The sequence below is a fragment of the Dromaius novaehollandiae genome, chromosome 3 (genome assembly GCF_036370855.1).
Source record: "Dromaius novaehollandiae isolate bDroNov1 chromosome 3, bDroNov1.hap1, whole genome shotgun sequence".
Lineage (NCBI taxonomy): Eukaryota > Metazoa > Chordata > Aves > Casuariiformes > Dromaiidae > Dromaius > Dromaius novaehollandiae.
The window spans coordinates 8,621,978-8,647,672 of NC_088100.1; the positions used below are offsets into that span (position 1 = coordinate 8,621,978).

Consider the following 25,695-nt stretch of genomic DNA (forward strand, 5'->3'; position numbering starts at 1 on the left):
TTCCAGAATACTAGAAAGACTTAAGAAGCTCAGAGTTCATTTCATGAAGTATAACTGAAAAATTAGGAAGAAAATGACTCTACATTAATCTTGTATTCCTCTCAAAGGGACAACATATCCAGCTGAAATGAAGACTTCTGAGAACTGTAACGCTTATATTCAGTCCTTCTTTAAAGACTGCTATCAAGAGGAACCAGAAAACACGGAAAGGAGCAGCAGTATTCCCAGGTCTGCCCTCTCTCTGAACTGAATACACAAGCCCTTAATTCTTACATTAGAGCAAGATAAAATAGAGATATGGCAATGAGATCCAATGCAATGATAACATTCTGATACTTTTAGAAGTATCAGAAGTTAGGTAATGTACTAATTACCATCATCTTTACTATATAACAGAGTTTTCATAAATTTTAGACTGCCAGACAGAACCTTTCACCATCTGATTGTTCTCCTTTGAACTGTTTTATCTGAGTGGGTGTGAACAAGCAAGCAGGAGTATCAGGACTCTTTTGTTGTTCTGTTTCGACAGAGAAGGAACAAAAAGTCTCAAGCTAATTACGTCTTTTATTACTGACCTAACTACGTATACAGCACCCTAGTCTTAAGAGGTGTACACTCTCTCTAGGAGGGGCTCCCATTATTTTGCCTAAGTGAGAAGCGTCAGGGCACTGGCTGCTAAATACTACCACCACAGCAGGCCTTGCTTATACTTCTTGGCAATTCTCTTCCTTCGAGGAAAAAAGACAGTGGTAAACAGTCACAAGACAGACTTCATCAGAGCAAAATTGGTAAGAGATTTTAAACAAAACAAACAGACTATATACGTATTTGCTGTACAAAATAGCTATCTTTCACACATGGTCCTGTTAAGTGAAAGCTTCCTATAAACCCCACAAGACTAGCGAGGTCTAGGGATGAATCTCGTTCATTTGACTCACAGTCACACAGTTCTCTTGAGCTTTGCTCCAGGGTCTGTGTACTTCTAAATTTAATCACTCTCTTCTATTTTTAGTCAATTCCTTTCCCCTACCCCTACCCACATCCTCCCAGAAACTCAAGGTTTCTTTCCTTTGATTCCTTCTCTTCTTAGCTCCAAGCATTGGCAAGGCAACGGTATAACTTCTGGCTGAAATCAAGACACACAAGCCATTGCCATAGAAATCCCACACCCCATTCCATCCCCCCAAAAAACTTTCAGGTCCACAACGCTGCTTTTCTACTTATTTTCCCTAACAGCCATCTTTAGTTAAGGCCACCATACCAGAGCAAAGACTAACAGCTCAGTATGATATATGCCATTTCAAAATATTTTTATAACACAACGAATGTAAAGTTCTTAAGAGCTGGAACAATTAAAAAATATAAAGTTGTGGTACAGGAAAGGGTAAACCAAGATCTAAACTTCTTGGCTGTAGGCAGTTTGCCTGTCTTTAAATGCAGTTTCACGGTTAGCAAATTTACACTCCTAACACACCTATGTTTTTTGAAAAAGTCTCATTGAGATTCCACACACCTCTAGGATGCTGCTCAGCTACTTTCTGAACCACACTCCCAGATCGCCTTGAAACAGAGGTAATATTTTGGCCACAGCAGTAGTTAATGGAAGTTTTCACCTGCGATTAATGCTGTTTACAGACATTATTACCTGAATAAAATGAGCTATCAGATTCTGCTTACGTTCACTAAAACAGCTATTACTTATAGGGAGGTTGGCCTGTTTAAAATCCTGTGTGAACAATCTTCACTCGTCCTTCCTAGAGATGAGTTGTGAAGCCATAACCCAGATACGGGAGAAGGAAATAAATGCAAAGCAATTGGAAAATCAATGTCAGATGAAGGATTCAAACAGGCTGCTGTACTCCCATCTTCCTTCCACAGCATTGCGCTGTGCCTTGTAGCAAGCCTGGTCAGAAGAGGATAGTTTAGAAACCATGAATCCAGCGATTAACCCCTAGACTGAGGAATCTTAGTCTAAGGCCAAGCTACAAATAAGGCAAAGTGCCTTTTTTTTCCCTTTTATATCCTTAGGAGGGTTCTTGTAGGTCTGATGATATAACTTAAAGAGAAGTTCAGTTTAAGCACCTTGTGTGCCACACATAAAATAAGGACGTGCCTCTCCACCACGAAAAGTGCAGTAAGTGAAGAAAAAGAAAACCCATCACCCACCACACTTGGTTAGATGTTTCCACCTAGAGCAGTGGCCTGCCTCCGTCAGAGGGTGCCTGGAGAAAGACACAGCAAACGAGTGTCCTGTCCAGTTAACCTCAGCTCCACAGACCATCAGCAGCTCATCGACTTCCTCAAATGGAGATTACATCCTGATGGCTGTATTTAATGCTCACTCTCCATTTATTTGGCCCAATTATTTTTTGAACTCATTTGTACTTTTAACCATCATATATTATAGCAGTGACCTGAGTTCTACACCTGAAAGACATGGACTGTGAAAGGAAACTCCACTTTGTTTGGTTTTAAGCTGTTGCCTGGTAATTTCAGCTGGTAGCCCAAGAATATCTTCTGACAAATAATTATTCAGACTCTGATTTACATCCTTTCAGGTGTCTTCTTTCCAAAAGCGGCAGCCTGCAGTCCGTTTTGCTTCTCCATATTAAAGTTACACTCTAATTGCTATTGTTGGCATTTTCTACCCCGTCTTCCTGTGGGGCACTGAGAAAAATGCTTTACTTCTGAGAGTGGGTCTCTATACCTGTAAAGCTTTCTAACTTTCCTTACTGTTGAACTAGATTAGATACACAGGGCAGCTGTCCCTTGCAAGGATCCAGAGCAGTAAGTCCCCCAGACTTGCCTAAGACTATACAATATTGCTATGCATGACACCAGAAACTGTCTCGAGAAGGACAAAACTGCCCTTGCGCAAAGCAGTGTGACCAGCAGCAGAGCACAGATACAAGCAGCTGAGAAAGGCTTTTTCTGCAGCTCCGCAGACTGGACTTCCGTGCTGCATTGCTACCTTGAGCAGCAGAAATCATGCTTTCACCTGTGCAAGCTTGTCAGTAAGCTTAAAGCACTCTAAAAACGAGAGACCTGAACGTGTAGGCAGTAGTTGAACGAGGAGCAAAATTCAAAGCCTCTATGATGAAAATTTTGTTTCAAGACCTCTGTGTTGTAGTTGAATACAGTTATGTTAACCTTAAATTGCTTCTGCAAGTTTTAGAAGACATGTGAGAGGATGGGGGGGGAGGTGAAAGAAAGGAGAGGCAGATGAAGTTAGTTATATTCTTTTCTGTTTTCAGATAAATGTGAACATTTTTTTACTTACACATGCTACACAGTTTAATGTCAAAGTTCATTTTATTCCACGGTAAACCAATAAAGCTTAATATGGGAGATATGTAACAGAAGAGTAAGTTTAAACATTGTTATAGAAAATTCACGCATCTAACACACTGTAGTTCCTTTAAATTACTTTTAATTCTGTTGTAAGTTAAAGGTATATGTCTCATTGCGTAGAAGTTTTCCCTCCCCCAACAGAACAGAAAGTGAATACAGTGCTCATAACATGATCTTTTTTAATGAAACCCTGAAAAGCAGCTCCTCAAAGCACACACGCTGAAAGCAGCTCTTCGCAAACGCGTGCAGGCATTTCACGACCGCTGCAGACACGGGGTGCAGCCGCACGCGTTTTGTCTGTTATCAGCCAAGTCCAGAACTGAACCAACAACTAATTTAAGAGTGGCAAGACGACAGAGCGAGGCTGGGGCTCCTCGATAAAGGCTGGCCGAGGTTTATCTGGGAAGCAATGCCAGCCTGGCTCCTGAGGAGCAGCTTTTTGAGGCAGCTTTTTCTCCCAGCGCGGGTTTAACGCTGCTAACGCTTCTGCGCCTCTGACGGGGACCAGGCACCAGCTGCTCAAGAAGCGCTCCCGCAGCAGGCCAGGTGCTGGGTCCCTCAAGCCAAGTACCTCGAGGACCCTCTTGGGCTTGTTGGAGATGGCAAATTCCCACCGAAAACCCTCGCGGATTCACCCGATTCCCCCCTGAACCGGTGAATTCAAACCCAGACCGCGCGCAACGCGCTGCGCCCCGCCGCCCCCCGAGGGAAAAGCCGCCGCCGCCTCCCCGGCTCGGAAGCGGCTCCCCGCGGTTTCGCCCCTCGCCGCGGCTCTTCACCACACGAGACACGTCTCCCTTTACGGAGCGCCCGCGGCAGCGGCGGGCTCGGGCGGCCCCAGAGCCCCCCGAGGGGGAGGCGGTGGGGACGGGGCGCCCCACTGGCGCCTCGCGGTAACCCGCCGGCGACGAAAAGCGCAAAGGCGGAGCGGGGAGCGGCGCCGAGGCTCCGAAGCCCTTACCTGCTCGGCCGGGCGCGGCGGGGCGTCCCTCGCCATGGCAGAGCGGGCAGCCCGCCCGCGGCCGCCACCTGCGAGACCCGGGGCGGGGCCGCGGCGGGAAGGGGGGACGGCGGCCTCCGCCCCCCCCGTCCCTCCACCGCCCCTGAGGGGCGACGGCGCTATCGCTGCCCGCCAGGGTCGGGAGCGGCATCCCGGCGGCGGCAGGAAGGGACCATGGCGATCCCCCTGTGGGGAAGCAGCCCCGCCGCCCTCGCTGCCGCCCCGGCAGCCATTCGCGAGGTAAAACCCGGGTTTTCCTGTACTCGGGGAAGAGCGTCGACGCCAAGGGTAACGGCCGCCTGGCCTCTGCCCCGCCGCGGCCGCTTTTCCCGCCTCGCCCTGAGGCGAGGGCGGCGGCGCCCCACAGCCTTTCAAAGAGATAAACTCTGTTTTTTGTTTTTGTTTTTTTATTTATAGTTTATAACCGTGCCGCCTAGCGATGCTGTCTTCTGCCAACTGGCCATCAGGTCACCAAAGGCCGCGTTTGAAACCCTGGGGAAAGGAGCTGCTGCGGCTACCCTCAAGGGCCCTGTGCGCCGCCGCATCTACTCGTGCTGGGCCCCCGCAGCTGCCACCACGCTGCCCGCAGGAGAAACGTCTCCATCTCAGATGTAAAAACAAAAACTTCCATGCATTTTGAACTATGAATTCTTTCAACAGTGAGATGGCCGAAGAGGGTTTAAACAAAGCAACGCACACACCAGGACTCCGCCACCTGCCCGTCTTGGGAAGATGATGGCTAATCTGTTCGCACAACGCTTTCTGGTAGATGGACTCACAGAGCTTTAATACTTCGTTAGTATTAACAGTATCACAGTTCATTATCCAACACAGTCTCTTGGTGGGTATGGGATAGCCACCACAAAATAAGCCACTGCAACATTAATATTCGAACCCTTTGCAGCCTTATTTGACGAGAATCATTTTAACAAGTTCGCAAAATCTGATGTGGCATGAAAAAGGTTCTCATTCTAGCATGACATCGTAGCTGCATTTTTTTCTTGCTTTTGTTTGATGGGTTTTTAAAAACAGACCTTCAATGCAAAACTGAAACTGTGGCTTTGACAGGTCTTATTTAGAACCCACCGAAGCTTTTAGGCTACAAGGGGTCCTACAGGCCAAGGATATGTGGACTTAGAAGCAGAGGTGAAGCTCAGTCAGTCCCAAAACATGATTTCTTCTAAATACTAAGCTAAACAAGTTGAGCACGTTTAATTTCAGAACAGGAAACATTCAAGTTCAAGACCAAAGTTTCTCCCTTTTCTTCACACAACATACAACATGTTAAATTTCTGTTTCTTACTTACATTTGCCTATGTTTCTGTACTAGGAAAACATTTTCATTTTTTGTTCTTTAATAGGCTATTTTAATTGCTGTAAATTATGTTAAGGCACTAGATTTACTTACACGCAAAACCAGCAATGGCTTGTGAAGAAACAATGATTAACCCAAAACATATTTGTGCTTTACAGACTTAAGCATTGATCAAGCCGGTTTTAATGGTGTTTGACCAATGCACAATAGTTGCCTACAGCACTAAGCAACAGATTATATCGTTCAGACACTACAGATAGGTAATCTGCCTTTACAAGTTGACCAGAAACCAGCTAGCTGTTTGGAAAGAGTACAGGGCTCTTCCACATTTTCTCCAAATTAGGAAATAAGTTATCTAATCATAGCCTGTTGCCTTTTTTTTTTAAAGGCACTTTCTAGTCTGACATGGGATTAGGCAGTCAGTACTACTTTGACTTTTTAAAGAATTGATCTCATTTTGTATTACAATTAAGATCTTAATTGTACTCTACTCACATGACACTTTCAGACTACAAACACACTCGAGTCTACAAAAGTTGCAGCCATAAACAGTTGAGTAAAGCACAATACATAGCTAAATAGAATCAAGCTATCCAGTCTCTTAAATATCGATAGCAGACATGAATGAATGCTATTAAATACTTAACTACTCCTTTCCAAAAACATGATCTTGTGATAACAAGCAAACCTGCTTTACCTACCTTAAAACTTGATTTTTTCCCCCCAATTTCACTGAATTTTACACTTTTTTTTTCCACTAAATTCCTATGTTGCACATGCAGGAGTAGTACACTGCTACTTTGAGATTTCATGCACCTTCTAGATAAGAACATTGAACTTACAATCAAGCATGTATGGTTTTCCCATACTTAGTTTTACGTTAAAACTAATTCAAAAACATTGGATCATAAAATTCACTGTTCAGGAAGCTCTGCAAACTAAGAACTGGAGCTGCATCTCTACATGATTTGTCTCTTCAGTTTTACTAGTGTATTTGACTGCACCCACAGTCCTACTACTAGAGATCTGTCAGGCCTTTCGTATAATAGAGGAGTCAGCCTAAGAGCAATCAAAATTTAGTCGTATTATTTGCTACATAAAGCTGAATGACACAGCAGCTGTTTTCACTGCTATAAACTCTGTTAAGAACTGCATAGTTTTCAGAGATTTGCTTTTTGACTACACTGAATAGATATTTTTGCAGTTGACTTTCACTGATTGCCGTAATATGGACAAGGAGAGATGCCAAAGCAAAACAGACAGTTTTACAATGTGATGAATTAAGTGTGTGCCTTGTTTGAAGTAACAGGAGTTTTAGAAAGAATTCAAGTCACTCCAACAAGTCATCTTCTATTTAAAACAAAACTAGGAAACCGCAAACCCATCTTCCAGTTAGCCATGCAGAGGAAGTATGACAACATTTGTGCAGGCAGCATAAACTAGTTACTGTGCATTGAAGGCCCCAAGTAGAGTCTTATCCAGAGACTCCAGTTCCATTCACAAACCCGTGTGCTACTTTGCTCTACAGTTGGCAAGAAAAGCTAATACAATACTCAGGATATTTAGTCCTTATGTTGATTTCTCCTTCAGCAAAATACAGAGTGGTTGGCTCCAAATCCTATGCCCCAAAAACATGAATGGTGAAATCAGACGTGAATGAAAAGGGAGGGGGTGATAGGGAGGGAGAAACCTTGACTTTCAAATAAATATTTTAAACATCTCTGAAACATGGGCACATGCACTCATTGCACCCCCCAGCTTGCTGGTTCAGGACAGAAATGGATATATAATACAGAAACAACTGTATTGCTCTAAGCCACTACTCCTGTAAACTCCAGAAAAACTGAAGCTTACGTGAAAAAAGGCTAACAGTGGATCTCTATTCTTTCTAGTGAATTAGGTAGTTTAACATCACCCTGTAAGACACCTGTGGCAGAACAAGAGGCAGAAACCACTTCAACCATTAGTAAAAAAATGCCTTACTTTGAGGCACTTCATATGCAGCATGCACCAGACTACCTCATTTCAATCTTCTCACACATGCACCTACCATGTGAAAACTTGATGAACTTTCGCACCGTAGAAGTTAAATCCTAAAGATACTAATATTGAAGAATATTTTCAAGTTACTGAAGAGTTCAAATGTGAGCTTCCCTGCAAGCATCTGTTGCCTAGTGTTAAGAATGCAAACTGAAGCAGCTTACACTGAAAAGTAAGTGAAACCAGCCAGTTTAGTTTCATTTCAGTCCAAAGTGCAAAAATAAATAATGTTTTCCTTACAAGGTGCTATTAGTAGTAGTAAAGTCTTATAGTACCATTTCACCTAGACAATCCTTAAGGAACAGGATAGCCAAGCTTTCTACCTAAGGAAATTCTAAGGAGGACCCTGTTGTACAGTTACCTCTGCTACATTATAGCCAGGCTCTGACCACAGAAATGAGTAGAAAATACTTCTATTATAGCCAATTACAGCACAGCACACTTTTCACTAAGAGTGCAGCTATGTGAGGATCATAGTGCATCCAGATATTGCTGGTTACGTTTTTGGTTTTGTCTAGTTTTGTCTGTGTGCAGCTTTTAGCCAGTTAAAATCTAATTTGTTCTCATGCTTTTGATTGCGTTGTTTTGCTCATTCTTGAGATGTCCTTTAGATGTAGCAGCACTTTTACAATCTCTCTCAGGTGCTTTTTCACTATGACTGTCTGAAAGGCTCAGTTGTTTTCTGAAGTCTCTGAACAACAACAGCATTTTGCAGCTTTGCTTCTTCTAGTGTGAGTGTCTCATCCCGCAGCTCTTGAAAGGGCAGAGAAGTAGTCAGCGTAAAGGGAACCCTTCCCTCTGATCCTTGATATTTTGTTATGAAGTCTCTGACATGGCTTATTCTGAGAAGAGAAAAAGAAAACTCGTCATTAAGTGCTCAAATCCCAACACTGAACATACACACAATACACAGAGCCACCCCAAGAACAGAATGAGACACCCATTTCACACAGCAGCTCATGGCCCAGGTTTATGATAAACCACGGAAGGGAGAGACGTGGAGGAATAGAGAAGGGGTATCCTGAAGTGCCTGGACCACTTGAGAGGGAGGACCAAGGTCCACATGTTCTTAGGGCCATCCCAAGGGGAAAAGATGAGTGCATGTTGCTCCAGGTACCCAGCTGTTTCACTGTGGCTCACACAGTAGTTTTACAAGCCCCCATTTCTCAACAGCTGGCAGAGCTCTTATCTGAAGTCTCTATAACCATGAGCTAGAATAAGCAAGTCTCTAGTGTGCAGTGTCCATGCCCATTCTCTGGCCCTGAGGCCAACTGGCTGAGTCTGGCCACAGGCAAATTATTAAATTCATCCTTCCTCTCCCCCATGAGTCAGGTAGCTCCCAGAGTTTATTGCCTACAGGGAATGGTCCATGGGCTGACTCCTGAACCAAGTTTGAGTATTGCTTGGGAGAATGCTAGATGGTCCAGATGAAAGCTACTCTAACAGTTTAGCAGCACGGATGACCGAGTTCCTATGCCTTGGCCACGCTTAGTAGGACAGGTACACCCAGTGTCTAATTCCTGTGCATACAGGCCTCAGTCAAGAAACAGTACTTGGTCTTAGAAGCCTACTGCCTGAACTAACTGGAGCAAGATTTAATTTTTGGTTAGGCACTTAGGCTTACAGGTGTCTGCCTGCAGTCAAAGCTTATCAAGTCTCGAGAGAAATTCAGGTGATTAGCCTTAAGATATCCACTTTAGGACGAGCAAGTCCCTTTCTAGGTTCCCACGCTCCAAGGTCACAGTAACTTGGCAAGTGCTCGAGAAGGGACACAATTGGATTTGCGACCTAGCTGCGTGGGTGCTATCCCCACAGAACTGCTCTGCTAGTAGTTTCACTCTGGTGATCGCCTCAATTCCCCATACTGCAATATTGCAATGCTACCTGCACGTTTGCTCCCATGCTTTCATCAGTATTAAACTCATCCAAAGTATGAGTTACAGTGGAATATACACATTCCACCTATGAAAGGGCACAAGTAATCATTTTACCCTTTGCCTGGGCACTGCAACATATATACTACAGGTTATATGGTTGACTGTTTTCTGCTTCTCCCACTGAAAAGAGTATATTACTGCCATACTTGCAAGCATAATACTTAAGATTCTATACCCTACAAGGATTTCCCCCTATTTCTTATTAGGCCATAGACACATACTACATGCAGCCCAGAAACATGATGGTCCTGAGGCAAGAATATATGCTATCATGGAATACTCTTTGTAAGCCTTTTCTGAAAAGAGCATCACATCAGCAAGGCAGCTTATGTCAGACTTGTTTTCTCCAAGAGCACTTAACAGCTGTTCACACAATTATTTACCATGAAGACAAAAGCAAACCTGGAATAATAAAGGTAGTAAGGCATCTACTAATGCATTTATAATCAAAATAGCAACTGACCCTGCAGCAGTACATCACACAGTGCTTCAGTTCATACCTCAGGCCTCTAGAGATAACAGTAACACAGTAGTACTATTCAAGGAAAAAAAAGTTGCAATCATTAGTCTGCAACGCTAAGCTTTCCTTCTGACCAGTTTACATAACAGCAGCCGAAATGGTGTTAAACCTATGTTCACTTTCAATTGCTTCAGAGAGCAGCACAGGCAACATGTAGTTTCAATATTACGTGGCTGTGCAGTACTGGGGCAGCAAATGACAAATTTGAGAAAGGTCTTTAAAGACAGTAGTTCTACAATCTAAATCATTAATCCCACCTTCCCAAAGTTCCAGCATACATATGCTATGGCGACACTTTCTGACTTTATCCCCATTTATAAGCCTCTTTGGGGAAATGGAAGTTTCAATAATGAGAATTAAATATACTAGATGCATTCTATTCTGTCCTTGCTGACAAGGCTGACATGTAGGTGAATAACCTCCCCTGCTTAATGCACTGACTCTGTCCCTCCTTTGAGGTTCCTCTGGCTCAAATCTAAGTCACATCCTCCAGCTCCCTTTGCATGCTGGAAGGGATGTTGCTAAAACTCAACATCTGTGGTGCACTCTACACTCAATGACTAGCTCCCCCCCCCCCTTTTTTTTTTCTTAAGTGATCTGCTCCAGATGTAGTTATTTTGTGAGATATCTGTCGTCCTGAAAGCTGTGCAAGAATTCTGCTGCACTGCCTCCTCCGGTAATGAGCAATATATACACCTTAGCTTGCAATAAGCTACAAGGAAGCCCTAAGATTTCCTGGGCAGATTTTCAACTACAGTTACAAACTAGCTAATTAACGTCACTCCAAGTTCCTCTTACGCTCCCCTCCTGTCAACTGAAAATTGATCAGTTTCTTAAAACATTTGAGATGAAATATTCTAGATACAGCTGAACAGCTATCCAATGTTAAGTGAACTGGTGGTCATGGGGGGCATAATTATTACTCACAGAATTTAGAACCTATTGTGCGTACACTCACAGGATAAATAGTTCTGATGCAAACGCACAGGACAGTGCTAAAATAAATCTTACCTGTGAGAAACATTGAATTTTTGAACTATCCTTTTCCCATCAGCTAACCAGATCTGGACGCTGGTGATAGGTTCCAAATCATTCAAGGGTACTAAAGGAAGAGGTCTTTTGTTGTCAGCTTCTTGGTGATCATCTCTCACTTTAGAAATTATCCTTGGAGTTGCACTGAAAAGAAAAGCCATACAAGATTATGCCTTCTGAGGTCACCTGTAAGCTTGAACCTCCATTCACACCTCTGCTTCTGGAGGTTTCTACTCTGAGTCAGGCTGCATTGATGACTTTTTTTTTTAAACAAGTATAGGTATATTCACACAGATGTTGGATTTTTTGCCATATTTTTTACATGTCAGTATTTTCTCTTGAAGACTACAACATACTAAAGAGTTTCAGTTTGTTCACGGAAAGCGTTTTTACAAGGTGGAGGGGAAAAATACCCAAGGATTAAAAACAAACACACAACAGAAGTAAAAGGGTTTGAAGATTCTTCATTCATCTTTTGTACTCTAATCACACAGGTGAAACTAGTTTGATAGTGAAACTATCAGATTTGCATATTCAATGTTAATTTTCACTGTAACTGATTAGAGTAATTCAATTTAACTGAATGTTGTTAGCTTTGATTTAGACCCCAGCATCATCTATTTCAGTTTAGAGCCATTATCTTTCCACTAGAGCCACTATTTATCTGTCAGAGGAACTGACTTAATCTGAAAATGCAGGCTGATGCACACAGTACTTGGATTTTGGTTTCCAAGGCGCTTTTGATAGCTGAGCCTCCCATAAGGCCCACAGAAGGACTTGCTGGAATACAGGGACCTCAGTCCAAGTACATGGTTCGGGGGGGGGGGGGGGGGGGAAGAATCTAGGGATATTTACTGGCAAAAATTTTGATTCTGAAGAGATGTCTAAAGCTTAGCACTACAAGACTAAGCTTGTTTGCCATGTACTGTTTAAGTCATCAGTAAGGCCTGATCCAATGGGCATACCCTCAGCGTACATAAGTACAACCAGATGTTTGCCTGCAAAACAATAGCAGTGATTTAAGGAGTTGCCGTTTCTTCTCTCTGCTCAGCCATGGTCACTGACTACATGAGTGCTTCACAGTGGTTTCAGGGAGAGTTTTCCCTTTGCACTGAAAATTATCCGTTACTGTTCCTTGAGTGAGGAGTCAGTAACAAATGGCCATAGAATAACAGTTCTTAAAACTATTACATCTGCTTCACAAACAAACCCCAGCATTACATCCTTATGCTCCTGTAGGTTTGCTAGTTTAATCAAAGCAGAAAAAACACCGCCACTTTTTCATTAAAAAAACAAAGACTAATGACTTAGCCTTTAACAAAGACTAAATCATTAAGAAAGTTGGACTCTTGGGCTCATGTCCTTCTCAGGCTGAGGTATTTCAAAAAAAGGTATTTCAGAATCATCCACTGTCTAGGTAAGCACCCTAATTTCTAGGCTGTCAGAGGAGAATAGAGGCACTTCTAATTTCTTCCATTGAAGCTGTGCAAAAAGAATGAGAACCAAGGAATCTCATTCCCAAGTGAGTGATAAGAGATGATCACTGGGACTGGAGGCACAAAAGGAGCACAGAATTCACTGCTTTGCATTATACAGAAATCAGCTGGGGAGCAAGAAGCAGAAATCAACAGATTCCAAGAGGCACATCTGGAAAACATTCTGGTACTCCAACAATAGGTAACTTATTAGCCACCTGCCTCTACTGATCTACTTAGTTCACACCCATATTTCTTCTTTGCTTCTGTTCTTTTTCAACCCCAACATCCAATAAACCCTAGTGGTCCTCTGGACCTGGAAAGCAGGCTTGAAGACCAGGAAGATGATGTCAAATGTTGGGAACAGAAGAAATAAAATGTCTAAGTCATACTTAAGCCCAGCAATGATCAGCTTTAGTTGGCCAATTGATCAGCGAGGTTCAGTTCCAGAACGAGACACTGAAGTGTAGGCATTCATGTGCAAGCTACTTGTCTCTAATACAGTAGAGGCTAGAGAGCTAGTCAACTGCGCAGCTGCCAGGTGTCTACTTTAGGTTGGGTTGAATTACATTTTACCCCCATCAACCACAGTGGTAGTTCAGAGAACTGTCTTAAATAGATATAAATTTTGGTATAATTCTCAGACCAAATCTCCTATTTCATGTTCACATCTCAGAAATTTTTATGAGGTGCCTGAGAGGATCCTTTTATTAGCAAGTATACGTGGAATAAAACTGAAGCCAACAAGTTAAACTAAGCTGCAAGGAAAAGTTAGAAGAGCTATATTCACCAAGGTTTAAAATGCTTCTATACTTAATAGCTTTGCTCTTTTAGAGCTGACAGATAAAGCCATCTAGTGGTGGGAGCTTTGACTAAAGCCACAAACCAAGAAGGTAAGTCTCCTATGATCCTGACTTCAAAGTAGCATCATCCCTTTTAAAGGCTTACTTACTCCTTTTACATCTTCTTTTGATAATCTTATAAACTAAAGATCAAAGAGACATAAGAATCTCCACTCAATTATCAGAAAAGAAAAAGCCCAAGAGTATTGTGCCTTACCCAGACTAAGAGTTAAGAAGCTTCAGACGCACTGTTTTACCCTACTGAGCAAGTCCACTTTGCTACAAGGGCTTTCAGTCAATATTTTGATTAACATGCTTCTGAGGTAGACTTTAAACTGTATAGTCAAGCTTAATAGAAAAAAGTGGTTGTGAATCTTGTTATAGCCACAAACCATTAAATGCAGTTGAGCAGAGGTGGATAAAACAGGAGAAATATACCCTTTAGTTATACAGATTCATCAGGTATGTTAGGAGAGTCTAATAGGCTTCACCTGTTTCCTCCGTATAACATAGGGGGAAATGATTAAACTTGTCTGAGTTTTACATGTATATAAATTAGTTCTAGTTCCTCTACCTTTCCTCAAACAGAACTTAAAATGACCCAGTCCACAGAGTGATTCATTTAAGTACTACAAAGCTCATTCGCCCACATAATCCATCCATCTAGGAACACTGGCAGGAAATCTATAGGGACTACTTAAAAAAAAGTTGAATTGATAAACAGAATTTTATCTAGCTCATAAACTGAAGCAGACAAATGCAAACGTGTAAAGCGAGTTCTACAGCTGTTTTGTTATAACTAGTCAATACTACTGTTTCCCCACAAAGCTTTTCTGCTGAAAGAGCAGCATTTGCATGTAATGGACATTTATTAAAATCAGGAAGCAAGCAACAGTTTAGGGAGTCAGAGCACTTTTGGCTCGTTTCCCCACACCAGCAAAAATATTTACTAGTCTTTAAAGAAAAAGGTTCTGATAACATATCACTGAGTAGAATGGCAACAATGAGAGGGAGGGGGGCGAGGAGAGAAAGCATTTTATCCAGCCTATAACGAACAAATATGCTGAGCAAGTTGTAAGACATCTCAGTGTACAAAACCAGCCAATTGAAATTCATGGAATAGCATGTTTCCAGAATCTATCTTGCCTACTGGGAAGCAAGATCATTACTTGCTGTAGGCATGACAGAGCAGGACAAGCAACTGAACAACCTGCCATTTAGTACTGAAGTCAGCAGCAGAAACCCAGCACATTTATAGATCTCTTTTTGCTTTTCCTATATACCTGTCTACTTGTAGATGAGATATTAAATTCTTGACCCTTGTTTGCTCAGAATTTTGCTGCTACCAAAAGCAAGACTTGCAACATCTCATCTCACCTTATCTGCCCCTCATGGGAAGCTTTTCTCTACTGACCTTATCTACCCAGGCATATAGCAACTGAATGGACTGTGCGATACACTACTTTCTGATGAAACAGATACCGGTTTCTCTAAGGCAGCCTGGAACCACTCACTCTTTGCCATGTTAGTCTCTTACTCTGCACATTACCATCTTCTCCCCTCCTTGTCATTTCCTACCCAGGTCATGCCTGCCTTCCCCACCAGCGCTGGGTCTCAGCAGCAAGCCCTCTCCACTTAGTCAAAACAAGCTGTTCACCTGAAGTTTCCACAGAGTCTACTAGGCCCAATCTGCAGGGTCACGAGGTAGTCCCACATCTGAAGGTTTCCTGGAGATTCTTGCTCACGGACTGAATATGTTCTGTTCCCTAAGCTGAAGTCTGCTTTTAAAAGCGCACAAGTGTTACATGACAGGGATACGTGAAGATCATTTGGCAGGAGTAAGCAACATCACAGGGACTGGCTTGAGAACTCTTGGCTTGCCCCTCTACAACAGCCTTCCAAAACACAGTGCCGTTCAGTAATAAATCAAGTCCAGTTTTAGCATTGGCATTAGTGGTTGGCCCTCTCCACCCATAAGAGAGGCATGGAATAATAAAGGAGGGTGGAATCAGTATAACATGCTAAAAAGTTACTGCAATAAACATATGGCAGAATACTAAAGAATTCTAATAGAATGCAAAATATCCTCTTACTTACACAGTTCCTTTTATGAGACTGTCATATTCCCCTTTTCTCACACAAAATATTGTACATACAGTTTTAAAGGTTCTTTTCTGTTAACTTTAAGAATAGAAGAGTGAAAGTCTTTCAACAGGAAACAGCACTTGGAGAAAGTACTGCTAATGTTTAGATTTTGAGCAGAGGGGTCCAACAGTATCCTGGCTGTATTAACAAGGGCACAGGCAGCAGATCTGGGGAACCAATGGCCCCCTCTATTCAGCACTGATTTGACCACATCTAGATACAGCATCACAATTTTGTCCCCAGTAAAAGACAAACTGGAGCAAGTTCAGCAGAGGGCCACCAAGGGGATTAGGGCTGGAGCGCTTGCCCTGTGAAGAGAAGCTGGGGAAGATGGGCTTACTCAGCCTGGGTGGGAGACTGCTTTGGGGCCCCTAACAGCACCATATCAGTACCCACAAGGAGGTCATCAAGAGGAGGGAGCCACAAGAGACAATGGACATAAAGGGAAACAAAGGAAGTTCAGACTGGATATAAAGATAATTTTTTCCCCCCATGAGGACGGTCCTACATTGGAGCAGGTTGTCCAGAGAGATTGTGCAGTCACTGTCCTCGGAGGTTTTCAAGACCTGACTGGATAAAACCCCGAACAATCTCAGCTGACCCCACCCATAGCTGACCCTGCTTTGAGCAGAAGGTTGGCTGGAGACCTCCTGAGGTCCCTTCCAACCTGAATTATCGTATAACCCATTACTGTAGGTATAGTTTGCTTCAAGTCCTCAATCACAGATCATGTCAGACTACTCACCTTCCTAATCTGTAACCATGTCCAGAAAAGGGATGAAACATCGGCTTTTTTGATGATAAATACACCTCATCTTTCTTATCTTCCACTTTCACATCTACCTCCTCCTTATCAAAAATTTTTCGTAGCTCAAAAGGCAGTTCCCTTAAGGAAAAAATGCATATCACAAAAGAACTATGATACAGTTTTCAGTACACAAAATAGATCAATAATTAATATCTAACTTATGTTTATCCTCATAAGGAGTATATGTTTTTAAACTCATAAGTAAAAGTATTTATTAAAAGCTATACTGAGTGCATGTCATACAACTTCAAACTCCTGAACTGCACATCAACTAGAAAGTGAATAATAAAAAACAGAGCATGAGAACTGCTGAAGGATGTTCAAGTTCACTCAGCAGTTATCACACCAAAAAACCCCCCCACATAATGTGCGAAAAGTTTAGTATTACCAGGCACAGCTGCAGTAGGTTCAGTTTTTTAATTGCCATAGTAAAATAAAAGAAAACACACTTTTACAGAGAAAAACTCAGTTTAGAAACACATGTGTTTAATTACAGATAAACATGAATTTCAGCTTTTCAAAATATCACCACTAATAGCTACACTGTTCCGGGAAATAGTATCACTTTGGTGATGTGTTACTTGCACTAAGCAGAACACAGCAGTGCCTTCACATAGGAGCTCTGATGCAGATACTACATTTTTGGGTGGTGGTACTTAGTTGGTACATGGACTGTACTGGGTGCTTCTCCACCATCAACAGTTATTCAGGAACCATCTTGTAATTACTTAGCATCTCCACAAGCAAACAGTGGAAGGGAGGTGGCAAATTTGTCTTTGATTAATGCAAACAAAGAAAGTAAAGGATTTTAAAGAAAGCAGTTCATTGCTTGCACAACCAACATAGGTGACATCCATAGAGGAAAATATAGCATAAAAATAGCATTTTTGAAAGGCTAGTAAAGTATGGAGAAGACTAAAAATACAGGGCTTAATTACTTCACATAAATGTAAAGGAATTACCAAATTATATTCTCTGTAAAAATCTGTTCATATGGGGCAAGATAACACCACAGATTAAAGGCTCAAAAATGCACTAGTTTCTACATTCAACCTGCTATTTTAAATACAAGAGATTATAGTAGCATGCCAGTTGTTAACAGTAGGATTAAGGAAAGATTGCAATATACACACAAGTGATGGAAATCACAAGTTTGCACTAGAAAAAGAAATTGAAGGCTGATCAGAACTTCTGTAACATGGAGCAACTGTGCCCATTTAACGGAGGTTTTTCATCTGTAACAGGAAAATACACAAAGGCCATAAAAACAGAAGTGCTCAACCACTTGCGGATCGAGTTTGTTAGTCAAAGTATCATTTGAGTGGGAGCTGTTATTAGGCACTCTGACTTACTCTGTATTTCATACTGCACCTGCTGTGCCTCCTACCAACACTTGCTTTAATCTATTTCATCAGCAAGCGTACCACTACTGCAGCGGAAAGCTACCAAACCTGTTGATGTTAGAAGGGCCATTAGCACTGCAGGAACTTAAACAGGCCATGGCCTACACTCCTGCAGTGCTACCATAGTGCAAAGCCAAGCAACTATGTCAAAATTCATCTAGCTTTAAAGCATGAGCAAAGTGCTATCCAAAGCATATTAACACAGGCTGGCTCAATACACAAAAGCTCATGTACCCTTTTTTAATGGAGTCCAAGAACTGCTGGTTTGCAACATTAGTGTAGCTCCTAAGTTCACCATCATTTACTGTAAATCCGTTTTTCCAAAGTTTAATAATTATATCAACCTGTAAAATAAGAACAATTCTCATTATATCACTGATGTAAGAGCAGCTTCATATACCAAGTCTCCTATGTTTTTAAATAGATATTTTTAAATCCATCCACTGCATAAACTGAAAATACTGACAGAATGCTCACTTATAATCTGTTTTGCTCTGCCTGTTGGCGCTGGGCCAACTGCAAGGGGTGACATTCCCAAGTATCTTCTGTCAATCAGAGTTAGAAATAAACCTTCCCCCATCCCTGTGCTTTGTGAGGCCAGGAATACTTCTTCCTCCCAGAAGCAAAAGAAAAGCTCAGAGATCCCAACCTGCTGCAACTCTTTAAGAGCTCTAATTTGAGAGCCCGTACATCTGGTGTTGGAACACCAACTACCAGCATAGTCCAGCTGCGTTTATTAGAGTAGAGCCTTGCTCTGACCATTCAGGAGGACATTTTGAAGGCAGGGCATCAAAAGCATTCATGCAGAAGCCTTTAACTCAGGAAAAGCAGGAAGAGTTATCAGAAAATTTTACTTTTAGATAGTCGTACTTTTATGTTACCCTGGAAATCCTGGGTATATCAAAAAACTTCAGGTGTTAGGCAGATGAAAAAATAAATTCTCAGTAATTCACCATCTTTGCCAGAGAACATTTACTACTTCAACATGCAGCCTTCACACTGTTCGCTGAAATCACTCCAACTTCAACAAGAGGGATAGATCTGGGATGAAATTTTCCTATTTCTACATTGTGCCATTTGAAGAAGCATATGGTCATCCAGGTCTGACTCCTGAAATTATATTGTCTTGACAGATACATGGCCACATGTATGGCATATGAAGCACACGCAAATGCAGAATTCACCTCAACTGGAAATTAGTTTGAACTAGGCTTGGTAGTACCTGACAGTCTTAGTGGAACACTGTTTCAGAACAGTGATTTATGGTATTGCTCCCCACTCTCCTTTTCTCCCCTGCTCAATCAGGGATCTATGAACACAGTTTTCAACAGTGTCCACTCCAAATTTCTCCTTCACATTTTTGTTCGACATGGCCATTTCTCCAGCCCCTTCCCAGCCTCTGGAGAGCAACAGGAAAACAGGAACAGAAAAGGATAGATCTTCTGAGATACAGAACCATGCTAAACATCCCACTATCACAACTATACAAATGAGAGCAAGGGAAAAATTTGGGCTATGCCTATGCCCCAAAAGGCTGCAACTATTTAAACAATTTTAGATGGAGAATTCCATATGACAATTTATTTCGTGGTTACTTCTAACATACTTGCACCCCATGATCAAGCCATTCTCTTTAACAATAAAGCAGAAGTGCATGAGCCAATACCAGTATAAGTTATATAGATTATACAGTCTACAGATTTTTTCCTATTGCTGTTTGACTCCTGTGTGTCTTTACATGTGGACTGGATAAGACTGATGCAATTCTTACATATGTTTTCCAGAGTACTGCCAGCAGTGCTATCATGTTAAATGTGAGTGGTTTTTCTTCATCACCTACCTGATTCTTGACTGTAGCTGTGGGCATACATATAGCACCAACCTTCTGAGCTTCTTCAAAAAGGTTATCTACAAAATAGTCACAGTTTTGATCTGTACCATTCAGAATCTGATCATCAGTTCCAGATTTACACATCCTGCAAAACAAAGATCTAAGTAAAAATGAGCTTGTTGTCTCAGAAAACACATTAGAAAACAGAAGCAGTTAACCTAGAAATTCAATACCAACAGGTACAAAGGGCTTGTTCCCCTGCACCCAACTTAACCTGGTCGTTACAAAACACTGGTAGAGCTTTGCACTGTGCCTTTTCGGGAAAAGGCTTATGAATCTCTAACTGATGTCTATTATTTGCACTTCAGAAGCACAATATAAAGAATGACAATAGAAAAGGTGAAGTAGAAGCTTCTAAACTTGGCATCAGAGCAAGGAATGGAAGTTAGACAATTCGTATTTCTAATTCAAACCAAACATTTTATTAAACACCACTGAAAAGCCTTCCTTAAAGCATTTTCATGACATCTTGGGTGACTTCCTTTACCATAATTTTCAAAACCCACGTACAAGAAAATTACCCTAGCATTTACTTCTCCCCCATCCAAGCCCTCCCATTCCCACCACCATCATGGAACCACCACTACTGTCTTTGAAAGTACATTAGAGAAACCTGAGAACAAGTGACTCAACACCACTTGAGCATGTTGAAGAAATACAATAAAAGATTTGAATATCTTGGAGACTGGAAGAGTATTAAAAAAGATGCATCATCCATGTCTTTTATAGAACATTGGATATGTGACAGCAACTTCTTTATTACCTTTTCACCAACCAAAACAGAAATACGCAACCTGAATGAATGACTGTCTTTCAGTTTATCTTCTCTGCATAGTAAGAGGATTATGCAGCTTTTGATAAATATTGCAGGAGCTATTTCTATTGGAAATTCAGAAAAGTCTATTTTAAACAATTCAAAAAATCCTTGCTCTTGAAAACAGTTTTACATAAAACTCTGCATTAAATTTGAGAAGAACAATGCTTACTTGAATGGTAATTAGACATGTTTGCATAAAAAGGAACTATTATTCTTAGCACTGCCTCTATGTACCAATAAGAAACCCTACAGATTAACGTCTTTAAACAAAATATAATCTCAATGACATCATGAAATAAGTTTCCACAGCATGCTGTACTTGTTCTAATTTTCTAATAGAACAAAAGAAACTTGAAGCATTAACCTAAGCACTAACTGCACTTTACATAACTGAAAACCTGTCACCTCCACATTAAATGTGCTAGCCCACTGTGGGCCTCCAATTTGTAAGCCTGCCTTTCTATTTTAAGTAAAAATGTCTGTGCAGCTTCTTGCATCTAGAAAACATTCCAGGTATGAAAAAAATCTTTAAGCACAAAAATCTGCCTCTTGAAAACTTCAGTTTATGTGGAGCAGGTGCATAAGGCAAACAAAGAATGCTTTTTACTTTAATTACAGATGTCCTTCACTGTTTAATCATAGAAGAGGAACTCAGTTATGGAGAATAATAGCAACAGAAACGTTTGCCTTGGCAGATCTATTAGTTATTGTAACTGTATTATTTAAGCAGTGAGGAACCAGCAAACGGAAGACATGCTAGCTTGAAATCAATTCTTTCATTAACGCTTCACTAATTCTATTTCAACTTGTAATCTTGGATATTTCATTCAAATCTCATCTCCGATACCATCCCTAAAACAGTTACATTCTTCACAGTGCTGAAAATTTACCTGTTTCAAAGATGTGCAAGTTTAAAAAGTCACGATGGGACACACAAACAGCAATAGGAAAGCGAGAGAAAAAGGTGTGTGTGGGGGGGGGGCAGCACTCACCATTCGTCCTTCACAGTTTTTATATTGTCCACTTCTTTCATTCTGATGCTTTTCCTAATTATGGAAAGAAGATGGTTAAAAAAGAAAAAAAAACAGACAGACAAAATGCCTAGCACACTTGGCATATTTTTGAAGCTGAAATACTCTTTACAGTTTTTCCTGTGTTGATAGTACTTTTAACCAGAAATCTGACCCCCCCACACACACCCAAAGACTCCAGATGGTTCTTTGCTTTCCTGCAGTTTCTAATTTGATGACACATGAACCAAGCACCAGTTTCAGACATTCAAAAGGCAGATTACTTTTTCCTAAATGTACAAAATAAATGCCACAATAAACCAGTAAACTGAAAATATAAAATATATGCCCATGCTTATGCTAAGTGAGGAAAAAAGATCACATTCCTTATTTTGGGGGGTATGATTTAAACTCCTCTGATTTTTGGCAACACTGTCTATCACAGTTGCAGAAAAACTGCATTGCCACTGCAGGCAGGAATTCTAGTGACCTTCAGTTTAATAGTGCGTGTTATCCAAAGCTGCAAGATTTGTCAGATTCATTTTCTCTCTCCCTACCAGAGAGGGTTCAGCCTCCCAGAAACTGCATACTGTGCATTACCATTTCTGGTCTGCCATTTAGCTAGAAAGAAAATCCTGGATTTGCAAGGACTAAATATACTACAAGATTAGTCTGCTGAGTCAAAAGGAACAAAGAATGCCGTACTGATCTCGTTACACTTACTTCTGAGCTCTCTGAAAAAAGTTATGGAAAGTCACAAAAAGCTAGAGACCCACAAAATAAATATCACTGTAAAATTTGAGAAGGCCGCAAGAGAAAAGATATTTTAAGCTGCAACTGTGTTTAAAGAGTTATTCCTGAGGACTGCTTGGCACAGGTCATACAGAAGATGCTCTGCTCCTGGTGGATTTGGGACTACGTCATTTTATGCATGAGTATTTATAAGTAGTCATTAAGCAGTGACACCCATCATACTCCTGAAAAAGAAGTATACACAGCAAGACTAAAATAAATAAAAAACAGTCTTGCCATCTGATTTAACAATGATGGAGAAGTTAAACAACGTTCACTATAACACTTGGTGGGGGGGGGGGGGGAAGATACGGGCATTCAGTATTCAGTTACTCCATAGTAATTTATATTCCTCAGGAGGCTGGTTTTGATATCCTTTCATGTTTGAAAGTTAAATCCTTGTGAGACACTTTCTGTAGAAATGCAGATAAGCCTTCAGAACCCCCCATAACAACCAAAAAGATTCATTCATTCCATACAACCATCATAGGTTTTAAAATTTAGGCAGCCTTCAATTTAACTGGTTCTGTTACGCATTAGGTCAAAACACTGTTTAGTATATCTTTGACATATCACACAGATGTGGTACAGCCTTTTTTCTTTTCCTCCTGCTTTTACAAGTGCTCTGCCAGAACATTACACTTGGGCAACCTTGCGCAGGTACATGATGATCTTGTAACCACATCTGATCTCTGCACTTGCACTTCGAAAACATTGATTTTCAGTATCAAGTATGTATAATGAATTTAAAAGTGCTTAAGAAATATATTTCTTAAACTTCTCCCAATTAAGTTTTAACACTGCAGCACAAAGCATTTTGCATTAATGTGCATTTCTTCTAATCTTTCACTATTTAAACTCCCAAAAGGCATCAGAGCCACTTTCAGCCACCTGCTTTTCTTGATTGCTTTGTGACTTGTCATCAGAGCTGTTAAAAGAGACAGAGACACAATGAAGCAGGTCTTCAAATTAATTCTTTTGCTACATTAGGCCAGCCTCAAACGTGCAGGAGTGCTATTCAAAACTGGTCAGCTGTGAGAGCCACTTCCCCTGCTAAAACACAACAGGAATTATGTTTAAAAGTATTGTTTGTATTCATACATCAAGGTAAAGAAGACAGATTATGCAGCACGTTGATGTTTTCTGTGACCAAAAAACCTCCAAACCCACATGTTAGGAAACAGCGATTTGCATGGACAGAGGTTGCTGGATGAACACCGCAGTGCAGGCAGTTCGGCTCGACAAGCCCATCCAACCAGCACAAACAAACTCTCTTGCCAGCTTCTGACCGACATCCCTAGATATCAAACAAAGTGTCAGAAGTTTGGGCAGATTGTTTTTTCCCTTGCGATAAACAGTATCAGAGAATTGCAAACTTTCCACTGGGGGAAATTAAAGAAGTTAAAGGGAAAAGCTGAAGCTGTTAGCACCCGCCGCAGCTACATCTGTCAAGGGTGGCTGGGATCAGCTCCCCCTGCCTCAGCCCGTCCTCCTCAGCTCCCAGGGCAGGGCCTGCCGGGCCCGCGCTGGCCTCGGCCCACCAGCTCTGCGAGACGGCACCTCGCATGTACACAGCGGTCGACGTCTTAGTTTCAGCCGATGTTTTTGTGTGCCATCGACAGAGCCCCTACCCAGGGATTACAATGCTAGGAAAAAACCCAAGAAAATCAGAAGTCAGCTCTGATGCTTTCCTTGTTTCAACGGGCCGGGATATGAAACCAAAGCGGGTTTAATACCGGGATATGAAACCAAAGCGGGTTTAACATCCCACTCCACAGGCGCCTGCTAACTTTGGCAGAAACGAAACTTCCCGAAGTGAAGGTTATTTAGAGCAGAGAGCGCCCTATCGCCACAGCACCCAGAAGCTACGACTGCGACTGAAAACGACACTGCACCACGCGACGAAGAGACCGCCGGACAGCAAGCACGCAGGAAGAAAAAACCCAAAAAACAAACAAGAAAAAGAGAATTTGATTTAACAGCCTGGACCTCACCGATACGCCCTGGTAAAACGCGCGGTGCCAGCGTTTCCGCCCGGCTGCCGGGGAGGACCGCACGTTTGGGGAAACGCTCCCGGTTTTCGGCGAGGGCTTCCTTCCGCGGGACGTTTCCCGGCGCAGGCCCCGCGGGGCCCCCGCGGAGGGGCTTCCGCACGCCACGCGACGCCGCGGCCTCAGCAGCGGCCCGGGCCGCCCCGCGGAGGCTCAGCCCCCCTCCCTCCCCCCGCGGAGCCGGACACAAGTTCCGGCCGCGGCCGGAGCGCAGCGAACGGCGCCTGGCCCCGGCGCAGAGCGCCCCGCGGCCCCGCAGCAACTCACCCGCGGCCCCGCAGCGCGCACCACGCACCGGCCGCCGCGCCGCCAACTCGCTCCAACGTCCCGCGCCTCACCGCGCACGCGCGCGCGGCCCCCGGCGGCGCGGGGAAGGGCCCCCGCCCGGCCCCTCTCCCCGCCCGAGGGGCGGTGCGGCGGCCGCCATGGCGTGGGGCGGCGCGGGGGGGCGGCTGGGCCGCGCCGCAGTTCAGGGTCGCCGGGGCGGCTTCCAGCGGCCTCGCTGCGCAGCGGCGTCGGCGCCGTTTTGTGCCGCCTCGTTGTCTCCCTTTGGGTTTTCTTTTCTCCACGGGGTCCTGCCCAGCCCACGCGTTTTGCTGCAGAGGCAGTTTTGCCGTTCGGCTGGCGCCGGGGACAAAGGCCGCAGTTTGTCCCTGTGCCCGCCTCGCCCTCGCCATGGGCCGGGCGCACAAAGCTGCCTTCAGCCGGGGCCGCGCTGGCGGAGAATGGGCCCAGTGTCCTGGCGGGGCCCGCGCCCGCCTCGGCCCTGCCGCAGCGGAGCTGCCTCCAGCCCTTTGTCCCTCCAGCCGTGCGCTGGACCCTTTGGAGAAGAGCAATGCCTCATTACGCTGCGGGGATTAATTAGGGACGAGCGTTGGCCTATCTGAAAAGCGGCTGTGCCGAGGCCTTGTGCCGAGCACAAAAGCGCGGTGGCTGGGAGGCAGCGCCTCCGTGTCCCCCGGGGGACGGTAGAAAGGAGAAGGTGGGGTGGGATCTTGGGAGAAGCACCCAGCCTTCGGAAGAGCCTCCTCCTCTCTTTGTGCGGGGCTGTGTGGCCCTGCGCTGCATCTGGCGAGGTGGTGGTGCCAGGAGCTATCCAAACCAAACACGGCGGGCGGGCGGCCCGGGCCTGCAAGCGCATACAGAGCTGAATGTGAGCGAAAGCGGTGATTTCCTGTGATTCCCGGCTCACACCTGCACGCTTTTTAATAAGGTTTCTCGATAATTAGCGATGCGCTTGTAAAACATTTAGAATTAACCTAAATT

The 25,695-nt window shown here is 43.1% G+C and overlaps 2 protein-coding genes across 11 annotated transcripts in view; both read right to left on the reverse strand.

Annotated features, from left to right (window-relative positions):
* MFSD2B (MFSD2 lysolipid transporter B, sphingolipid) overlaps positions 1-4,438 on the reverse strand; it is a 42,140-nt gene extending 37,702 nt beyond the window's left edge. For 4 of the 5 annotated variants that reach the window (XR_010388169.1, XR_010388168.1, XM_064508340.1 and 1 more), the window contains exon 1: positions 4,313-4,437. Coding sequence is in view for 3 of the 5 variants with exons in the window: in XM_064508340.1 (XP_064364410.1) it covers positions 4,313-4,348 (36 nt within the window). In the remaining 2 variants the exon portion in view is untranslated. Of the gene's footprint in view, positions 1-4,312 lie in introns of all 5 variants that reach the window. The other variant, XM_064508339.1, reaches the window with a different exon arrangement.
* Positions 4,439-5,110: 672 nt separating this feature from the next.
* On the reverse strand, positions 5,111-25,121 carry UBXN2A (UBX domain protein 2A). 6 transcript variants are annotated; one of them, XM_064508344.1, is made up of 8 exons: positions 24,373-24,576; positions 23,549-23,675; positions 21,569-21,622; positions 19,709-19,844; positions 18,103-18,212; positions 16,403-16,543; positions 11,175-11,339; positions 5,111-8,548 (listed from the first exon to the last, which is right to left on the reverse strand). In XM_064508344.1, exons 2-8 carry the CDS (start codon positions 23,671-23,673, stop codon positions 8,359-8,361), a joined length of 921 nt encoding a protein of 306 aa, XP_064364414.1. In that variant the 5' UTR covers positions 23,674-23,675; positions 24,373-24,576; the 3' UTR covers positions 5,111-8,358. The 6 variants fall into 6 exon arrangements, with proteins under 6 accessions (XP_064364414.1, XP_064364413.1, XP_025948114.2 ...); XM_064508343.1 differs by lacking the exons at positions 23,549-23,675; positions 24,373-24,576 and adding an exon at positions 24,697-25,121; XM_026092329.2 differs by lacking the exon at positions 23,549-23,675 and having other exon boundaries at positions 24,373-24,572.
* Positions 25,122-25,695: the final 574 nt, after the last annotated feature.